Source organism: Peromyscus californicus, unplaced genomic scaffold (genome assembly GCF_007827085.1).
Source record: "Peromyscus californicus insignis strain IS unplaced genomic scaffold, ASM782708v3 Scaffold_7__1_contigs__length_154581171, whole genome shotgun sequence".
Taxonomy (NCBI): domain Eukaryota; kingdom Metazoa; phylum Chordata; class Mammalia; order Rodentia; family Cricetidae; genus Peromyscus; species Peromyscus californicus.
This window is the reverse complement of record NW_026294595.1, coordinates 127,718,306-127,736,278: the sequence shown is the minus strand read 5'-3', so window position 1 is coordinate 127,736,278 and position 17,973 is coordinate 127,718,306. Positions and strand designations below refer to the sequence as shown.

At 49.4% G+C, this 17,973-nt stretch overlaps 1 protein-coding gene across 1 annotated transcript in view; it reads right to left on the bottom strand.

Moving 5' to 3' along the window:
• Window positions 1-4,013: 4,013 nt before the first annotated feature.
• Window positions 4,014-17,973, bottom strand: part of LOC128101159 (DNA (cytosine-5)-methyltransferase 3B-like) — a 34,981-nt gene continuing 21,021 nt past the window's right edge. Inside the window, 9 exon segments of the mRNA XM_052724013.1 lie at window positions 4,014-4,629; window positions 11,561-11,646; window positions 13,077-13,225; window positions 13,574-13,664; window positions 14,246-14,391; window positions 15,166-15,250; window positions 15,567-15,753; window positions 16,326-16,438; window positions 16,709-16,788. Coding sequence (XP_052579973.1) covers window positions 4,488-4,629; window positions 11,561-11,646; window positions 13,077-13,225; window positions 13,574-13,664; window positions 14,246-14,391; window positions 15,166-15,250; window positions 15,567-15,753; window positions 16,326-16,438; window positions 16,709-16,788 — 1,079 coding nt within the window. The 3' untranslated portion in view covers window positions 4,014-4,487.

Below are 17,973 nucleotides of genomic sequence, written 5' to 3'. Positions count from 1 at the left end.
ACACACACACACACTCATACATATAAAAACTTAGTTCTAAGTTGGTTTTTTGGGGGGGGGTTTAATTCAATAAATTCTGACAGGAGAAGAGGAAAGGGAGGAAGCAAGATAGAAGGTGAGGAAGGAGGGCAGGGGGAGGTGGGAAGGCGGGAAGGAGGGCAGGGGAAGGTGGGAAGGAGGGCAGGGGGAGGTGGGAAGGTGGGAAGGAGGGCAGGGGAAGGTGGGAAGGTGGGAAGGTGGGCAGGGGAAGGTGGGAAGGTGGGAAGGAGGGCAGGGGAAGGTGGGAAGGTGGAAAGGAGGGCAGGGGAAGGCGGGAAGGAGGGCAGGGGAAGGTGGGAAGGAGGTAAGGTGGGAAGGAGGGCAGGGGAAGGCGGGAAGGAGGGCAGGGGAAGGTGGGAAGGAGGTAAGGTGGGAAGGAGGGCAGGGGAAGGTGGGAAGGAGGTAAGGTGGGAAGGAGGGCAGGGGAAGGTGGGAAGGAGGTAAGGTGGGAAGGAGGGCAGGGGAAGGTGGGAAGGAGGTAAGGTGGGAAGGTGGGCAGGGGAAGGTGGGAAGGAGGTAAGGTGGGAAGGTGGGCAGGGGAAGGTGGGAAGGTGGGAAGGAGGGAAGGTGGGAAGGAGGGCAGGGGAAGGTGGGAAGGAGGGAAGGTGGGAAGGAGGACAGGGGAAGGCGGGAAGGAGGGAAGGTGGGAAGGAGGGCAGGGGAAGGTGGGAAAGTGGGAAGGTGGGCAGGGGAAGGTGGGAAGGTGGGCAGGGGAAGGTGGGAAGGTGGGAAGGAGGGTAGGGGAAGGTGGGAAGGAGGACAGGGGAAGGTGGGAAAGTGGGAAGGTGGGAAGGAGGGCAGGGGAAGGTGGGAAGGTGGGAAGGTAGCGTGAAGGCAACAAACCGTACAAGTGCCGACGGCTGCGGGGAATTTTAAGTTCCACCGAAGCAAAGCAAAACAAGATGCCGGCAGGATCGAGGAGCAAAGACAGACTGGCCGCAGGGGTCAGGCTTCTGCTTGCTACCCTCAGCCTGATAGCTGTGTGTCCCTGTGAAGTGGCCTCTCCCAGTTCTCTGCCCCCACAGCTGCAGTGGTCAGGCCTCCCAGAAGTTGCTAGGAGGGCTCAACTGCAGGAAATAGCATTTCTCAGCCATGCTTCCAGAACACTCAATCATTTGAGCCACATACCAGCCCTGTGAGGCTGAGAGTTCATAGCCGGGGTGCGGAGAGACCCAAAGAGGATACCAAAACACCCAAACTCACATGGAATGGGCCGCCAATATGGGAACCCAGATAATCTAGCTCCAGAGAGGAATAAGGAACCAAGAACATCCCAGTGCAGACACTTAATTACTTAGCTAGAAAACAAGAGGGATGGGAGGATGGGAGGGCCATGTGCCTTGTGCTCACCCTCCCACTGCCACACGGCCATGGGACCGACCCGGGGCCAGGTCCTGAAACTCAGACAAGATCCCTGCCTCTCACCAACAGCCACCTTGCTGCTTCCCTAACAACACTAAGACCTCAAACGGTGAAGGATGATGAGGGACACAGTACCAGATGCTGCTGTTGCCAGTGGGCAGCTGCTGCCCATCTGGGCCATACTGTCCCATCCTTTTTAAGGACTTCATGATTCATAATCATTGCCTGTTGCTCTCATTACCACCGTCTTCACTGCCACTAACATCAAGATGATGGATGGCTTTCGTTTTCTTAATGCCGTCTATTACAAGTGTAAGGCTTGTTGCCTAAAAGGCATGAAGCAAAGTATTTTCTCCAGATCTCGCCCATGGAATTCACCAACCTATAAAGTATGTAGGATGTATTATTCTCGCCTGTGAAATGTGAAATTAAAAGCTCTGGAACTCAAGGCATCTGCTTGAGGCAATACAGCAGTGTGTCAGACCCCAGACACAAACCCACGAGAGCGCTCCGAGAGACCTACATGGGATGCCAACTCCAACCATTGTCCCACTGTGTTCATACTCCTCCACAGCCACACAGCCTGGGTCACTCACATTCAAGCCTAGCCTACCCTGAGAAAAGTTACAGATTACCACTGCCCCCCCCTCGAGGCCTCCACCAGCCACCCCATAAGCAGGCCGGGACACCCTAGAGCCCCTCACCTGGAGGGCCCGTCGGTTTCTTCTCTTGAGGTTCTGAGGAGGGAGCTGTTTATTCTGCTTCATCTTGTCCTGGCATTTGGTGCAGTGCTGTACACAAGATGGCTTAATTGGGCAGCAGCCGTCCCTCGGGTCTCCAGTCCTCGGAGAGTAGAGTACACAGGCCCAGTCTTTTGCTAATGGCAAGTTGTGTCGCCATGGCAAACCTCAGCAGGGATGCTCTAGCGGGAGGCAACTTTCTAATAACCTATGTGGTTTTCCAGCCTTCCGATTGCAAAGCTTCTTCTCACCCTATCTGTACGAGTTAACCCTGGGCCAGACCCTCTGAGACCCTGACCGTGGCACACCGTGAAGCAGAGAGGGATCAGTGTGAGGTTAACCCAGGGCCACATGCACCCCGTGAGCATCTTACCCTCTGTCCCACATGCCGGTAACTGAAGTAGGCTCTCCTTGGCCCCTGCTTCTTGACTAAAGGCTGGAACATGTCATGATGGGCTCCAGGTGTTGGACACACCTTGGTCACTAGCTGGCTCCAGCCAAACTAAGGAGGAGCCATCAGAGGCGATTGCAGTTTTGAGTGTGAGGAAACAAGTACAGCTTTAAATGGTCAATAAATAAGATGTTAGTCTGGGCATCCAACTCACTCTAAACCAGTCTAGATGAAAGATTATGTTAAGTGCCGGTGAGATGGGTCGGTCAGTGGGGGAGGGTACCTACTGCACAAGCCTGATGATTTGAGTTTGATGCCCAGGGAGAACCCATTCCACAAGGTTGTCCTGTGACCTCCACACACATGCTGTGCTAAACACACATGCATGCTAATTACTAATGATAGATGAAATTCAAAACTTAAAAAGCTTGTTAGAATCACAAAAGCCATTCCCAGCCATCCTGGTCACTAAAGGTAGCTGCACCATGTCAACTGGACAACTGGGAAATGAGGTTCAGCAGACTCCCATGGAAGTTGTGAGGAACAGTAGAAATCAGGGCTCATGTTCTTCTGCATGGGTATCATCTGATCAGCTTCCTAAGAAGTCTGGAGATGAGTGTCACAATCAAGCCTTTGCCAAATGTCCTAGTTAGTTTGTATTGTCAACTTGACTCAACCTAGAGTCACCTGGAAAAGGGGAGTCTCAATTCAAGGAATGCCCAGATCAGATTGGCCTGTGACAATGTCTGTGGAAGATTATCTTGATTGATAACTGATATGGGAGGGCCCAGCCCACTATGGGCAGCGCCATTCATAGGCAAGTGGGCCTGTGCTATATGAGAAAGCTAGCTAAGTAAACCAGGGAGTGGGCCAGTAAGCAGCATTTCTCCATGGTTTTGCTTCACTTCCTGCTTGAGTTCTGACGTCTCTCCATGAGGGTCTGTGATCTAGAAATGTAAGACAAATAAAGACTGAGTTGCTTTGGGTCAGAATATGAGGTTTTGTTTTCTTTGGGGGGAGGAGATGTTTTGTTTCAGACAGGGTACCACTGTGTAGCCCTGACTAGCCTGGAACTTGATATGTAGACCTAGCTGTCCCGAACTCCTAGAGATCCACCTGCCTCTGCTTCCCCTGTGCTGGAATTGAAGGTGTGCCACTAGGCCCAGCAAGTCAGAGCAACAGAAAATAAACTGGAATTTAAGGCTTAAATAGGCCTTTCTAGCCCTGGAGCAGCCACAAATGAAGCGGAGACTGTCAATGGGGCTCGCAGCAAGGACCGTGAGATGCTCCCAGGGGATTTTGACGCAGTGTTCTGAGGGCACTGCAGGAGGTCTCAGGTTCCATGAGCCCCTGCAGACCCTAGGCATCCCTGTGCTTGATGAATGGATGACACATTTCCACAAAAGAACAAAGTACAGATGAGAAATATTGATTTTAATTAAACGAAAGGGTAAACTATTCATCAGTCATTTGTCAGGAAAAACTGTTGAAACAAAGCACAGTTTCTCCCATGTTGTCACATGACTCTGGTTTTGGGGGTATGGTTTGGGGTTTTCAGTACAGAGTTTCTCTGGGTAGCCTTGGCTGTCCTGGAACTTGCTCTGTAGACCAGGCTGGCCTCAAACTCAGAGAGATCCGTCTGCCTCTGCCTCATGAGCGCTGGGAGTAAAGGCATGTGCCACCACTGCCCGGCTTGGTTGTAAAGTTTTAAACTGGGAAAACATGAGAACCATGTTGGGCCACTGTAAGATGCCAGATCTGAGCTGTGCACAAGTAGGTTCCCCTGTAGGGCCAGGAGGCTCTGCTACCACTGAGCAGAAGAGAACTGAGTATATAGTGAGACCCCACAGAGGCGAGCTAAGGAAGGTCAGAGCTGGGGTGCTTCGAGGATCAGTATGACTCCGAACAGCTGGCATTAGCCCCAAGACCCCAGAGCTCCCCTGTCCTGGGTAGAACTATTCACATGCAAAGTAGTCCTTCAAGGGGGCAAAGAGGTGTCTGATGACTGGCACACTCCAGGACCTTCCCAGCAGCTTCTGGCGGGCGCCGCGGCCCATGTTGGACACGTCAGTGTAGTGCGCAGGAAAGCCGAAGATCCTGGGCGAGCACAGAGAGAAAAGACAGAAGGTTAGAAGGGCCCATGTCCCCGGCACACCAAGAACAGCTGTGTTCTGGAAGTCCAGGCTGAGGAAAGCTAGCCGGCTGCCACCGTCTCTGCCCACAATTACACTTCCCCACGCCTTCCGTCAGGACTATTGGGCTCAAAGGAACCTTCTAGACTACCAGTTCCACTGGTTCCTCAGAACACTTGCTGACAGCTGATAGCTGAGTCACAGGGCACTGTGCTGTCTCGTGTCCCTCGCGCTGGGACTATGCTTCTGGTCCGCATGTGCTGCACAGGGACCATTCTTAAGTGCCTAGTGTGAATTAATCCACGATTGCCAGTCAGTCCGCACACTTGTATTTGACTTCAGAACGCAATGAGAGAAGTTTAGCAGTTTCCTGGGGTGGAGAGATGTATGTGTGCACATGTCTGTGGCCAGAGGCTATCCTCAGTCCTCAGGTGTTACTCTCCAGGGGCCAGGCATTCACTTTTTTTTTTGAGACCGGCTCTCTCGGAACTTACAGATTCAACTAGGCTGGACGGTCAGCAAGCGCCAGGGATCCCCTTGCTCCGCCTGCCACACTTGGCTTGAACTCAAGTCCCCACGCTTGCCTGACAAGCACTGTAGTGATGGAGCTATCTCCTCAGCCCCACAGTCTCTTTAAGAAGGAAGAAAGTAGCTGGGCGGTGGTGGAGCACGCCTTTAATCCCAGGCAGAGGCAAGAGGATCTCTGTGAATTCGAGGCCAGCCTGGTCTACAGAGCAAGATCCAGGACAGGCACCAAAACTACACAGGGAAACCCTGTCTCAAAAACCAGGGGGGGGGGGGGGGGGGGGGGACAAAGTCACTCCCAAAACAGCAGAGCAGATGTTTCAACCCCAGTTCAGTTGAGTACAATTTAGAATTCAGAATCTGGAGAGATGGCTTAGCGGTTGAGAGCACTGACTGCTCTTCCAGAGGACCCGGGTTCAATTCCCAGCACCTACATGGCAGCTCACAACTGTCTGTAACTCCAGTTCCAGGGGATCCTCACACAGACATACACACAGGCAAAACACCAATGCACACAAAATAAAATTTAAAAGAAGAAATTTAAAAAAGAAGAATTCAGAGTCTGCCTACAGCATTTGTCCAGGCACAGACAAATATACAGGCAAAACACCAATAATAATAACATTTTAAAGAAATAAATTCTTATAACCCAGTTCTAGAAACAGCACCAATGAGCCAAAGACTATCTCCAGCGTGGTTTCCTTTGCTTTGACATTTCCATTGTGTCATCCTTCTGCACCAGGCCTCTGAATCACAACTCTGAACACCTTGCCAGGATTCCCAGAAGGTTCTTTTCACAGATAGACCGAGCAATGTTGTCTACAGTTCTTCTACGAATGAGAAATTACTATTTTTCAATTATTTGGATTTACTTAGTTCATGTATATGCATGTGTATATGTGTTTGGGCAGAGGACAACTTTCTCGGGTCAAGCGCCTTTACCTGCTGATCCCTCTCACCAGCCCAGAAATGAACTTTCTAGGCTGTGTATGGTGGCTCATGCCTATAGTGCAGCCCTTGGGAGACTGAGGCAACCTGACGGCCATGAGTTTGTGTTGCAACCTAGGCTACATACTGAGTTCCAGGCTGGCTACAGAGTATGCTAGCTACAGAGTGAGCTTTGCCTTGCCCCTAAAAAGAGGTTACATTTTTATTAAAACTATTTGTCAAAGAAAAAATAAAATCAGAACTGGGGTTTGTGATGAAAATATTCAATACGAAAGTCTTCAGAATAGAGCTGCGACATAAAAAAAAAAAAGAAAGAAAGAAAGAAAGAAAGAAAGAAAGAAAGAAAGAAAGAAAGACTTGAAATCCAAGAGTCAGATCTCCACGTGACAAGGGACAACGTAGCCCAATAAAGCATTAGAGGTTAAAGACAGACTGTGACCAAGGAGAAACCAGGTGCCCCATGAGGAGTGTGGCTGAAAGAGCTGAGGGGTTTCCCATTTTCCTAAAAACCCAGAAAGTTGGGACAGGGAAATGTCAGGGCAGCGCAGGTGACAGAGGCAGCGCCATCTACGAACCTCATGCCTGAGATTTCTCATCGCCACAGTGTCGCCGTTTCTGTGGGAAAAGAAGGGCTAGTTCTGAAAAATGATTATCATGCAGACCCCACTGCTTAGGGCCAGTGGGACCTGGAGGAACCACAGCAACTAAAGCTACGGAGTGAGGGCTATGTGTGCTACTGACTCTGATTCCACACTCTCCCTCCTGCCTCTGTCCCCACAGATTCCCTCTCCCAGTGCAGCCTTGTTCACTGTGGTGAGTAGAGTGATAAACACCGTGTAGTCTCAGATATTTGAATACAGTCTGCGGTTGGCAATGCTTTTTGGGTGGGGTTAGAAGATGAGACCTGCCCAGCGGTGGTGGCGCACACCTTTAATCCCAGCACTCGGGAGGCAGAGCCGGATCTCTGTGAGTTTGAGGCCAGCCTGGGCTACAGAGCGAGATCCAGGAAAGGCGCAAAGCTACACAGAGAAACCCTGTCTCAAAAAACCAAAAAAAAAAAAAAGAAGAAGAAGAAGAAGAAGAAGATGCGGCCTTGCGGTAGTAAGTGTGCCACTAGGGGAGACCTTTGCGAGTCTAAAGATTCCACCATTTCTAGTTCTCTCTCTCTCTCTCTCTCTCTCTCTCTCTCTCTGCTTTCATGCTTGCTGTTCAAGACGTGAGTTCTCAGCTGGCCATTGGAACCACCGTGCCTGCTGCCATGCTTCCTACTTCCCTGACATAATGGACTCTTACTCCTCTGGAACTGTAAGCACAAATAAACTCTTCGTTTTATAAACGTCCTTGGTCCTAGTGTCCTATCACAGCAATAGAAGAGTAACTAACACACTCACCTTTCGAGCTCAGTACACCACAAAACATCGTCCTTGCCATTCATGACTACAGGGAAAAGCTGGTTTTTCCCCTGTCTGATGGAGTTCGACTTGGTGGTTATTGTCTGTACTTTCTTTAACTGGAAGGGGGAAAAACATTTTGGGGTGAGCACAGAAGGCTTCTATGTGGAGTCAGCCTCAGAAGAATCCAGAGGGCAGAGGATGGAAGGCATGAATTAGAGGTGACAGGGACAGGCATACACAGAGAGAGGACAAAGAGACGAGACTTACTTAAAGAGATTTTTTTTCTGCTTCTCACAAATGCCACATAAATTTTAGCCAAAAGTGACCATGAAGGAGCACATGGGGGCCAAGACACCAGTTACTGATCAAAAGGGTCATTAAGAGCAAAAACCACCCAGACTCAGAATGTCCAACCAGAGCTTGGGCAACAGGCCTTCGCTTTTCACAGATATGGAGGAGTAGGCACTCCGAGGCCTTCCTGTGCATCTGACTTCACAGCATCGGCCACTGCTCCTTACTGCAGAGATCACCTGCAGCACAGCCTCTGGACCTCCAGCATTAACCACTACAGAGCCCGCTTGCATTTTCTTACTGAGATTATTCACCAAGAACATCTCCTACTCTGTACTTGAAGAAGACACAGAACAATTCTGTGGGGAGAGGAAAGAGGCCCAGCACCAGGAATCTGTGAGGGAGTGAGCAGGAGCCACGTGGATAGAGCCAAGGTCAGTTTTCCAGAAGGTGCAGCATAGACCACTCAGCATCTTACCTTTGCTGTCCTACTGAACTCCAAGCAGTCCTGCAGCTCGAGCTTATCATTCTTTGAAGCTATCACGGGCCTGGGAACAGCCAAAACCCATTACTCTCCAGTCTCTGCCCTGGAGGTCTACACTAGAGACTTTACAAGTCAGGTGAGGAGAGAATCTGCTTTGCCCAAGTGTACTCTGGCAGTGACCATGTTCAGCCACAGGATGAAAACTGACAATTCTGTGTGGTAAGACCAAGAGTCCACTAGTCCCTGAAGAGTACAGCCCAGGGCCCAGAGGTAGTGTTTCTCTGAACTTTAGATGTTAGTATTGGGCAAAGTGAGGCTCCCACAGAGGGACAGGAGCACTACAGTGGGATCTGTGCAGACCAGGAAAATGTGATAGAGGAACTTGGTCTAGATCAGCAGTTCTCAACCTGTAGATCTTGATCCCTCTAGGGGTGGACAGCCCTTTCACGGGGGTCACCTAAGACCATCGGAAAACACAGATATTTACATTACAATTCGTAGCAGTAGCAAAGTTACAGTTATGAAGTAGCAACAAAAATAACTATGGTTGGGGGTCACCACAACATGAGGAACTTAAAGGGTCACAGCATTAGGAAGGTTGAGAACCACTGGTCTAGATGTTGGTGAGTCACCTTCATATGAGTATCCCACACTTTAAAAATGAAGCTCAAGAGGCTTTAAGTGGGTGCCATCCTCGCAAGGAAGGACACTCAAACTTTTTACTTTCTCTCTGGCAACCTGTTTTGCAAAATACAGAGACAAGCAAGCTGAGAAGGCAAGAGCTGGAAGCAGGTGTCCTCGAACCATCTGCATGCGGGAGCCATCAACACTGTCATGGCCCCAGTTAGGGACCTCAGAAGGAAAGAAAGAGAGAGTGCCGCAGAGGGGCTGAGGAATCACGCCAAGAATTTCCCTTGACCACACCTTTCGGCTGTCCAAAGCCAGCCCTAATTCTTCTTTTAAAAATCTATTACTAATGTGTACATGTGTGTTTGATGTATGTGGACATTCATGCCACAGTGCATGTTTGGAGGTCAGAGGACAACTTGGTCAAGTCAGTTCTCTCCTTCCACCTTTACAGGAGTTCCGGGGATCAAGCCATCAGGCTTGTACAGCAAGCTCCTTTATCCACTGAGCCATCTCACTGGCTCCCTTTCTCCTTTTATATCCTCCATGGACCTAAGTAAGGTGAGGGGCCAGGAGAAAAGGGACATGGAAAGCTCGGCATTATATAGATTCAAAGATTAAGATTCATACAAACACTGAGCATGGTGGCGCACACCTTTAATCCCAGCCCTAAGGAGGCAGAGGCAGAAGGATCTTTGTGAGGTCAAGGCCAGCCATGGTCTACATAAGGAGTCCCAGGCCAGCCAGGGCTATATCGTGAAAAGATCTTCACAAACCAGATGATTCAGGCCTCAGCCCATCTGACGCCTCATGCACCCACTCTGTCACCCATCAGTGCTCAGTTACAACAGCCCATCATCCTATAAACTCCAGAGGTCACTGCCACCAACCTCATTTCCTTTCTCACCGGATGGCACCTTCTGGGACACAGCGTAACAGTTGGCCATCTCAACTCCTTCTGCAATGTACCACCTCACCAGTGTCCTCGTCTCTGCTCTTTCTCTTTTCCTTCTACTAGACACAGTACCCCTTAATCGCTTAAATTCACTACAATTAATCTCTTGTAATACCCTATGCCCATGTACAACTAAGTGGCACCATGTACCAGGCCTGCAGGATCCAGTCAGAGATACTTGCATCTCTCTTTTCCAGTCACTCTTGACCTAAGAATACTGATCTACAAGCTGGTCTGGGGGTACCTGCCCACCTTCTATCCCAGAGCCCTCCTTTCTGCCTGGATTGGCTCCATTCCTTTAGTTCTGATGGATGAGGCCTCTCTCTTTCCCTACCCTACTTTCCAATGCCGTCTCCCCAACCATGAACATACAGTTACTCACTGTGTTCTCTACCCCTCCCACTAATCTGTTTACTCGACAAGAGCCACTGACATCGCTGTGCCCCCCATTGAATTGGTAGCAATACAGTGCTTGGCAGGGAGAGCTTGAATGTTGAATAAATCAGCCCATGTGATTCCAAACAAAAACATGGTACCTTCTGATTAGATGGTTAGCTGAATAAATATTGAATATCCAAGGGGTAAAAACAATATTAAAAATTTGAATTAAAAAATGTCACAATATCTAAGAGAAATCTCCAAACTGTTCCAGGACCCTCTGACTTCTGTCCACACTCTGCCAGACTCCCAAAGTTTATGCTTCTAACACACCTTTCTGAAAGTGTTTCACAGCTTAACTCATTTGCATATACGGGATGGTCACTGCGGTCACATTGCGCATCTTAGTTAGCAAGCTGTTCTTGAAATCACAAAGGATGATATAAGGAGGCGTCTGCAAAACTGCTTGCTTTGTGTCTAATCCTGAGACCAAACACTGGGTACGGCTACACAAATGTGAGATGAGTAAGGACGACACCAACGAGCATGCCAAAGTGGACGAAGAAAAGCCCTACGAGGCCTCAGCCCTACACAGAGAGCTATAGCAACTGAGGAAAGCTGGGAACGGGAAAGGTGGCCTTCCCCAGGGAAGATCACACCAAATGATGGTCTAGTGCCAAATAGTCAGCCCTGAAAACGTACATGCAAATAACATTATATGGACGTAACAGGTTATATTTAGGAATATATATGTATATACAAGTACATATTTGCATGCAATAACAATTCATAAAGTGAAAGGCCATGAATTTGAAGGAGCAGGGAGGAGTATAAGGAAGGACTTGGGGGGAGGAATGTTACAATTAAATTATAATCTCAAAAGCAGTTTCTTTTAAGGGTGGAAATGTCCCTGACTGAGGGAACCAGAAGGAGCCAGCATCTGTGCTACTGTTTGACACTCAGCTCTCCCCCCTGGTTGGTCACCAGTCACCTAGGCCAAGGCCCACTTCATCTCAGGGGCAGAAGGAATGGCGTCTCTGACACTCAACATTTGCAGTGGAAGACAGCACAGCAGGAAGAACAGGGAGGCTTCCCGGTTCTCAGTCCTCATGGGGACCTTGAGAAACGCCCACCAGCCCTGCAGCTAGCGCAAGGCAGCTGCCCCAGGAGTCCTGCCCAGTGCTCCACTCATCCAGAGCATCCTAAAGCTCTAAAACTTTCTAGAAGGTTAGGATGCCAGTCAGACTTGTATATAACTTGGCTGTCTGTTACCCGTCCCGCTCAGGGTTCTTACCTGTTCATCCCAGGGAGGTTGCCCCAGAAGTATCGGGCCCTGTGAGCGGCAGAAACCTTGATGGCATCGATCATCACTGGGTTGCACTGCAGCAAGAGAAGGGGAGCTGCTGGGGACACCTCAAGACTCAGCTGTCAGTCAGCCCAGGTCTGACCTGTCGGGTGACAAGGCTTTCCTAGCTACACAACAAGAGGAAAGGAGACAGACCAGTTCCCACCCAGAGGCTGGCTGGAGCAGAGCCGATGGATGTTCACAGCAAAAGAACAGTGGCCAGGACAAAAGTTGGTACCGGGAGTTGGGTTAGTGCTGTGAGAGACCTGACCATGCTGTCTATTGGCAGAATGTGAACTTTGGGACTTTGAGCAGAAAAGCAGTTGATCACTGAAGCTTAAAAGTGGGGCATACAGCCGGGCAGTGGTGGCGCATGCCTTTAATCCCAGCACTGGGGAGGCAGAGCCAGGCGGATCTCTGTGAGTTCAAGGCCAGCCTGGGCTACCAAGTGAGTCCCAGGAAAGGTGCAAAGCTACACAGAGAAACCCTGTCTCGAAAAACCAAAAAAAAAAAAAAAAAAAAAGTGGGGCATACTAGTAGGAACATGGATAGTAATGCTGAGAGCAATGTGGACCCAGCTCAAGAAGTTTCAGAGGAGAAGAATATTAGTAAGTGGCCTAGAGACCATTCTGGTGATACTTTGGCAGAGAGGGTGGCTGCTTTCTGCTTTTATCCTAAAAAGCTGCCTGAGGCTAAATTGAAGAGTTTCAGGATAACTGTGTAGTATGGTTATCAGTAATCACTCTTATGCAGATCTATAATGAAAAGGACCAAGCTGGATAAAGAGAAATACAAAGTGTACACTTTGAGGAGAAAGGAAGCACCAGGAAGCGTAATGGAGCTAAGTCCAGTGTTCACGGAGATAAAAAGTTTTTTTAAAAGTCTAATGCTAAATGGAGTAAAAGGAGTGGTGACCTCAGGGAAAGGCAAGACCCCGCCCAACTTTGTTTTCAGCTTGTGAAGAGGAATTAAAGAAAAGCTTAAACAGTGAAGGAGACCCTCGACAACAGAAAACTGATGCGGATGTTAATTGAAAAGGGCCCAAATTCCAGCCCTACCCAGCAGCTGAACTTGGTTCACACGGTTCTGGTTTTAGAGTCAAAAATACAAGAGAAGGGTTGTGGAATCTTCCTCCTCAGCTAAGGAAAGCAGCTTGCTACATACAGTGTTTGCTGTAACGCAAGTGGTGGATATTTAACTTCTCTGTAACTCCTGAAGCTACCATTTCCAGAAGAAAACGGAAGCAGGAACTGACTAAAGTGGAAGTGGAGCTGGTGTCATCGCCAGTGCCTTGCACAGGCAGGGTCACGTCAGGGATAAATGTCTCCACTCAAAAGTGGGCAGTGTCTTTCCTCCCCAGATTTAGCCACAAACTGGGGAATCATTCCCACCTGTCAACACTCAGTAGCCTTAATGCCAACGTGGTCTCCCTGACCCAAGTTGTCTTGACACTCAGGCCACTCACCTCCAGGAATCGTGAGATGTCCCTCTTGTCACCAACCTCCATGGCCACCACATTCTCAAACATCCAGAAGAACGGACGGTTGTCACACTCCCCAGGACGTGAGTAATTCAGCAACCGGTAAAACTCGAAGAAGAGTCGGCCGGTGCCCTCTATATCCATAAAGAACATCCGAGAACAGGGTTTGATCAAAAGCTTCAATGCAAGCCCCCACATTCCCTGAGACCAAGGGAATCTTGATAAGCCCCATCAATGAAGCCAGTGCCCTCACATGCCAACCCCGTTAGTCCCCCGGAATGACCAGGCAAGGACACAGGGAGCAGCAGGACACCATTCACTAACACCTTTCTCTGGGGGCTGAGGATTTGCAAAGGCAGTACTTAAGGACCAGTGCTAAACAAGAATGAACAGAAGCCAACAGCTTCTTCCCCGGCCACCCCACGTGGACCAGCACTCAGATATGGTAGGATCTCTGTGAGCCAAAACAAATGGCTGCTCACCAAACAGGCCTTTCCTGACAGGATTCACACAGGAGAGGTCATTGCAAGGGCTTCCACCAATCACCAAGTCGAATGGGCCCCACTCATCAACCTAAGAGAAAACACAAAATGCTGGGATGAGCCGGAGGGAGGAGGGAATCCTTGATTCTGGGGCAGGCGAGATGGCTTGGAGGTGTATAGGTACCTGCCATGTGAGCCTGGCAACCTGAGTGTGATCCCAAAAACCTATGTAAATGTGGAAGGAGAGGACTGACTCCACAAAGTTGTCCTCTCATCTCCATATATGTGCCACGGTACTGTCACCTTCATCCATGTACATGCACGCACACACTGATGATGATGATGATTATGATGGTGGTGGTGGGGGTGGTGGTGGTGATGATGATAAATTGTTTTTAATTTAAAAATAAAGAAAGCTTAGATTATTAGAGAAGTTGCTAAGAAAAGTCAGTCCTAGAAACTTGCTCGGTCAGCAACTCCAGTTCCAGACCATGGAGCCTCCATCAATGCTCACGTTCCACTAGAAGTCCTGAAATATTCCTATTCTGTCACTTTTTCTGAAATGTCTCTAGTTCTCTTCTACCCACAACCCTAGGCCTGAGGGAAAGAGATAGAACACCATGAGACCAAGGTCCAGGACACAGAAGAACAAGGAAAAAAAGCCACCCTCACGTCTCCCTTTGTGATGTTCCTGATGTCATCCACGTATTTGATTTGGCCTTCATGCTTAACAGTTCCCACAGCGATGGACTCTGAACAAACTTCGGAGGCGACGTACTTTTCCACTTTGATACCCAGCTCTTTGAGCACCAAGTACCCTGTGAGGGATCAAATAGAAATGTGAGGACAAGGGGAATGAAGATCCATCCCCTCACTCCATCACTGTCACTTCAGAGTAGCTGTGTTGACTCCAGAGGACCTCACAGCATCGCCCAAAGTGGCTATGCTCACTCCTTCCATGTATGGGACATCTCACAAAATGGAAAGGAACCAGGATTGAGGAAGGTAGTTGTTACCTAACTGATCACGAATATATTTATGTACACAGAAGGAAAAGTTTAAGAATCAAAGTTAAAATGCAAAGAGCTAAGAAGTATGTCCTTTTAAAAGGGGAGCAAGCACCCTGCATGAGCCACAGCAGACCTGAGAGTGCTGCGCATGCTGACTGATTCCTGCGTGCATACAAACAGGAAAAACTAGAAAGGAGCCCAGACTGAGGGGCTTTGCCTCATTATCATAACATTCGCATGGGCGGCCAGGAAACTTCCAGATGCTTGAACAGAGGGAAAACAAGTAAAATGAGATACATGTCCCTTTACAAAGGGCCAGTGGGGCCAGGGAGAGGGACTTGCCACCAAGCCTGGTATCTGGGTAACCCACATGGGAGAGACGTTGTTCGCTGATCTCCACAAGTGTCTGCGGGGCAAATGCATGCTTACAGTCACATATGAAGAGTGGTGTGAGAAGGCACAAAGGCCATGGAGTGCAGCAAGAATGGGTACACATGACATCCGGGCTACGACTGTCCTCAACTGTCACAGGACAGACACCTTCAGCCCGCCTAGAAGCTTCTTTCATTGCCTCAGACTCACCTGTCGCAATTCCATCAAACAGGGACAGGACTCTAATGGGCCTCCTCCTGGCTGCAGGAATTGCTGGGTACAACTTGGGCGGCTCCTGCCAGATAAGCAAAGAGAGTGATGCCTCAGCGTGTCCATCCATCCTCCTGTGCCCAGATGCTTTGATGGGAACCGGGAAGAAAGCATTTGCCACAGGCTGGCCATCCTGTCCTTAGATAGGAGGGACAGCCGCCTCCTACAGACACACAGAGCCAGATAAGGAGCTTGACCAGTAACTGCCAAGGCCTCTAAGAACAGAAGATCAACTCCTACAATGTGGGAGCAGCTGCTCTTGTCACCCACAGGCTCCGAACATTCCGTCTTGTTCCCTCCTCAGAAGGCACTGGAAGAGAGAACTGTCGGCCATGGCTTACAAATTCTTCGAGGTCAGGATCAGTAGTGAAGAAGTCTTGCAGGCGCATGTTCCAATCCTTCCTGCGCCTGAGGACCCCATGGCAGCGCTGTGGGAGGCACATATAGCAGCTCCAGGGTTCCTTCAGCTTGGCATCCTCAGCTGTCCCTGTACCCACCAGCACCTCCAGACACTCCACACAGAAGCACCTGTACCAGAGTATCCAGAGAGAATGGGCATCAAGGTTACCAGACATTTGTCATGCAGGCCCAGTTAGATCTCCTGCCTGATGCTCAGCCTCCTGCCTCCATGTGTTTTGAGATATAGGATAACAAGCCTCCCCTCCTTTTTCTTTGGTTTTTCAAGACAAGGTTTCTCTGTGTAGTTTTGTTGCCTGTCCTGGAGCTCCCTCTGTAGACCAAGTTGGCCTTGAACTCACAGAGATCCATCTTGCTCTGACTCCCGAGTGCTGGGATTAAAGGCTTGCGCCATCACCACCTGGCTAACAAACCCCTTCTTGAATATGGATCCTTCACACTCCCTTCAGATCTAGAGCCTTTCAACAGAAACCTCACAGGGTTGACCTCACAGGCACACTGACCCGAGTCCAGCACTATGCGTCAATGCAGTTCATGTTCATGCCCGTGAGCACCAGATTCCAGAGACTATCCACTGGGTGCTCATTTTCTGTTTGATTGTAGCTGCCTACAGACTGCAGGAACTGTGAGGTACACCAGGGATCTGAGGTCCTCTTGTCCGGCCCCCCCAGAACGACACTCACCTACAGCAGCTCGTGTTGCTACACAGAAGCAGCTCACGGCCCTCGCAGCACACGGTGCAGTAGGACTGATAGCCATCCTCGTCATACATGTAGAAGAGCTCCAGGAAGCGATCCTGACCACCAGAGAGAAGCACGTGAGACCACAGACCTGACCTCAGCCAGGCCTGGCTAGCAAGCTGGCTGGGGCCCTAGCTGGTGACCTGGCATGCTCTTCAGTGACAGTACATGTGATTGGAGGGCCTTCTCTGCTGCAGCACCTGTCCCCCAAACAGGAAGTGGGGGGATGTGCCCTGGGAAGCTGTTCACTCATGCCTGGAGCAGGAACAGGGCTGGGGGCCTGGACGGGCAAGGATGTGACAGGAGGAAAGGGCAGGAAGACTCACCCGGCAACTCTGACAGAGCCCACCCTCAAAGAGGGGGTGGAAGGACACAGGGTTCTTCCTACCGCAGGACAAACAGCGGTCTAAGAGAAAGACAGGTGTCAGAGTTAGGGAAATCAAGGGCCTAACATCTGCTGATGAAGGATGTTATGCAGGACAGTTCTGAACCCCTGCCTAAGCCAGCACTGTGTGAGGACTCTGTACCACATCCACTGCTTAAGTCATTTCAGCCGCATTTCAGATGAGATATGGTGTGTTCGAGGTGGTTGGCCACAGACCCAACAACGTTTAAAGTGCCATCCCCACTTCATAGTCCCGGAAAGACAAGTTCAAACTAACAAGAGGAAGCACAAGGGAAGCCAAGGACTGGCCAGGCAGAAAGACAAGAGACTGAATGTTGTTCTGGGTTTGGCATCTCCATCTTTGATAAACATTAAATCTCAGACATTGAGGCACTGGTAGTGATTCTGACTGGCTTGGTGGCAGATACAGAACCTGCCTGCAACCATGTCCTGTAAACACAGCACAGATTGCCATTCCAGACCTTGGTTTTTGGTTTTCTGTTTTTTTAACCAGGAGGCCACTCTGCCTTGGCTCTTAATTGATTCACTATGCAAGAGGACAAAACCTTTAAATGGCCAATACTGTTCCACTGGTGGAAAGGGTCAAATGGTGGATGACTCTTGGGATGCACGGAGGACCATGGGCCAAATGTTTGTAAAATTAGATGGGTGGTGGTCGTGCATGCCCTTAATACCAGCACTCAGGAGGTAGAGGTAGGCAGATCTTCATGAGTTCAAAGCCAGCCTGGTCTACAAAGTGAGTTCCAGGATAGCCAGGGCTACACAGTGAAACCCTATCTTGAAAAACCACACACACACACACACACACACAAAAAAAAAAAAAAAAAAAAAAATGCAGATTTTCCAGGGTACCACGGATCCAGGGCTGTTTTCTAACCCAATAATGAGTAACTACTTGATAAATATTTGAAAATTAAGGCACATTAGACCAAGAATTTGAATGAAGAGTCCATCACATATTCAAACTCCATTAGGTCTGTTCTTGGAAGATTTGTGAATCCCAGTGCAATACCCAGTTGGGGAAAGGATACTAGAGTTAGCTCAAAGAGGAGCCAATAACAAAATGTGTCTTATTTTAACCTAAAAGTTAGCTGTGCTTACTGAATGGAAAGTTCAAGGTTCCATTGATCTGGAGTTTTCAGGTATTGGCTAAAGTGCCACAGCTTCCATTCCTCCCCCACTCCA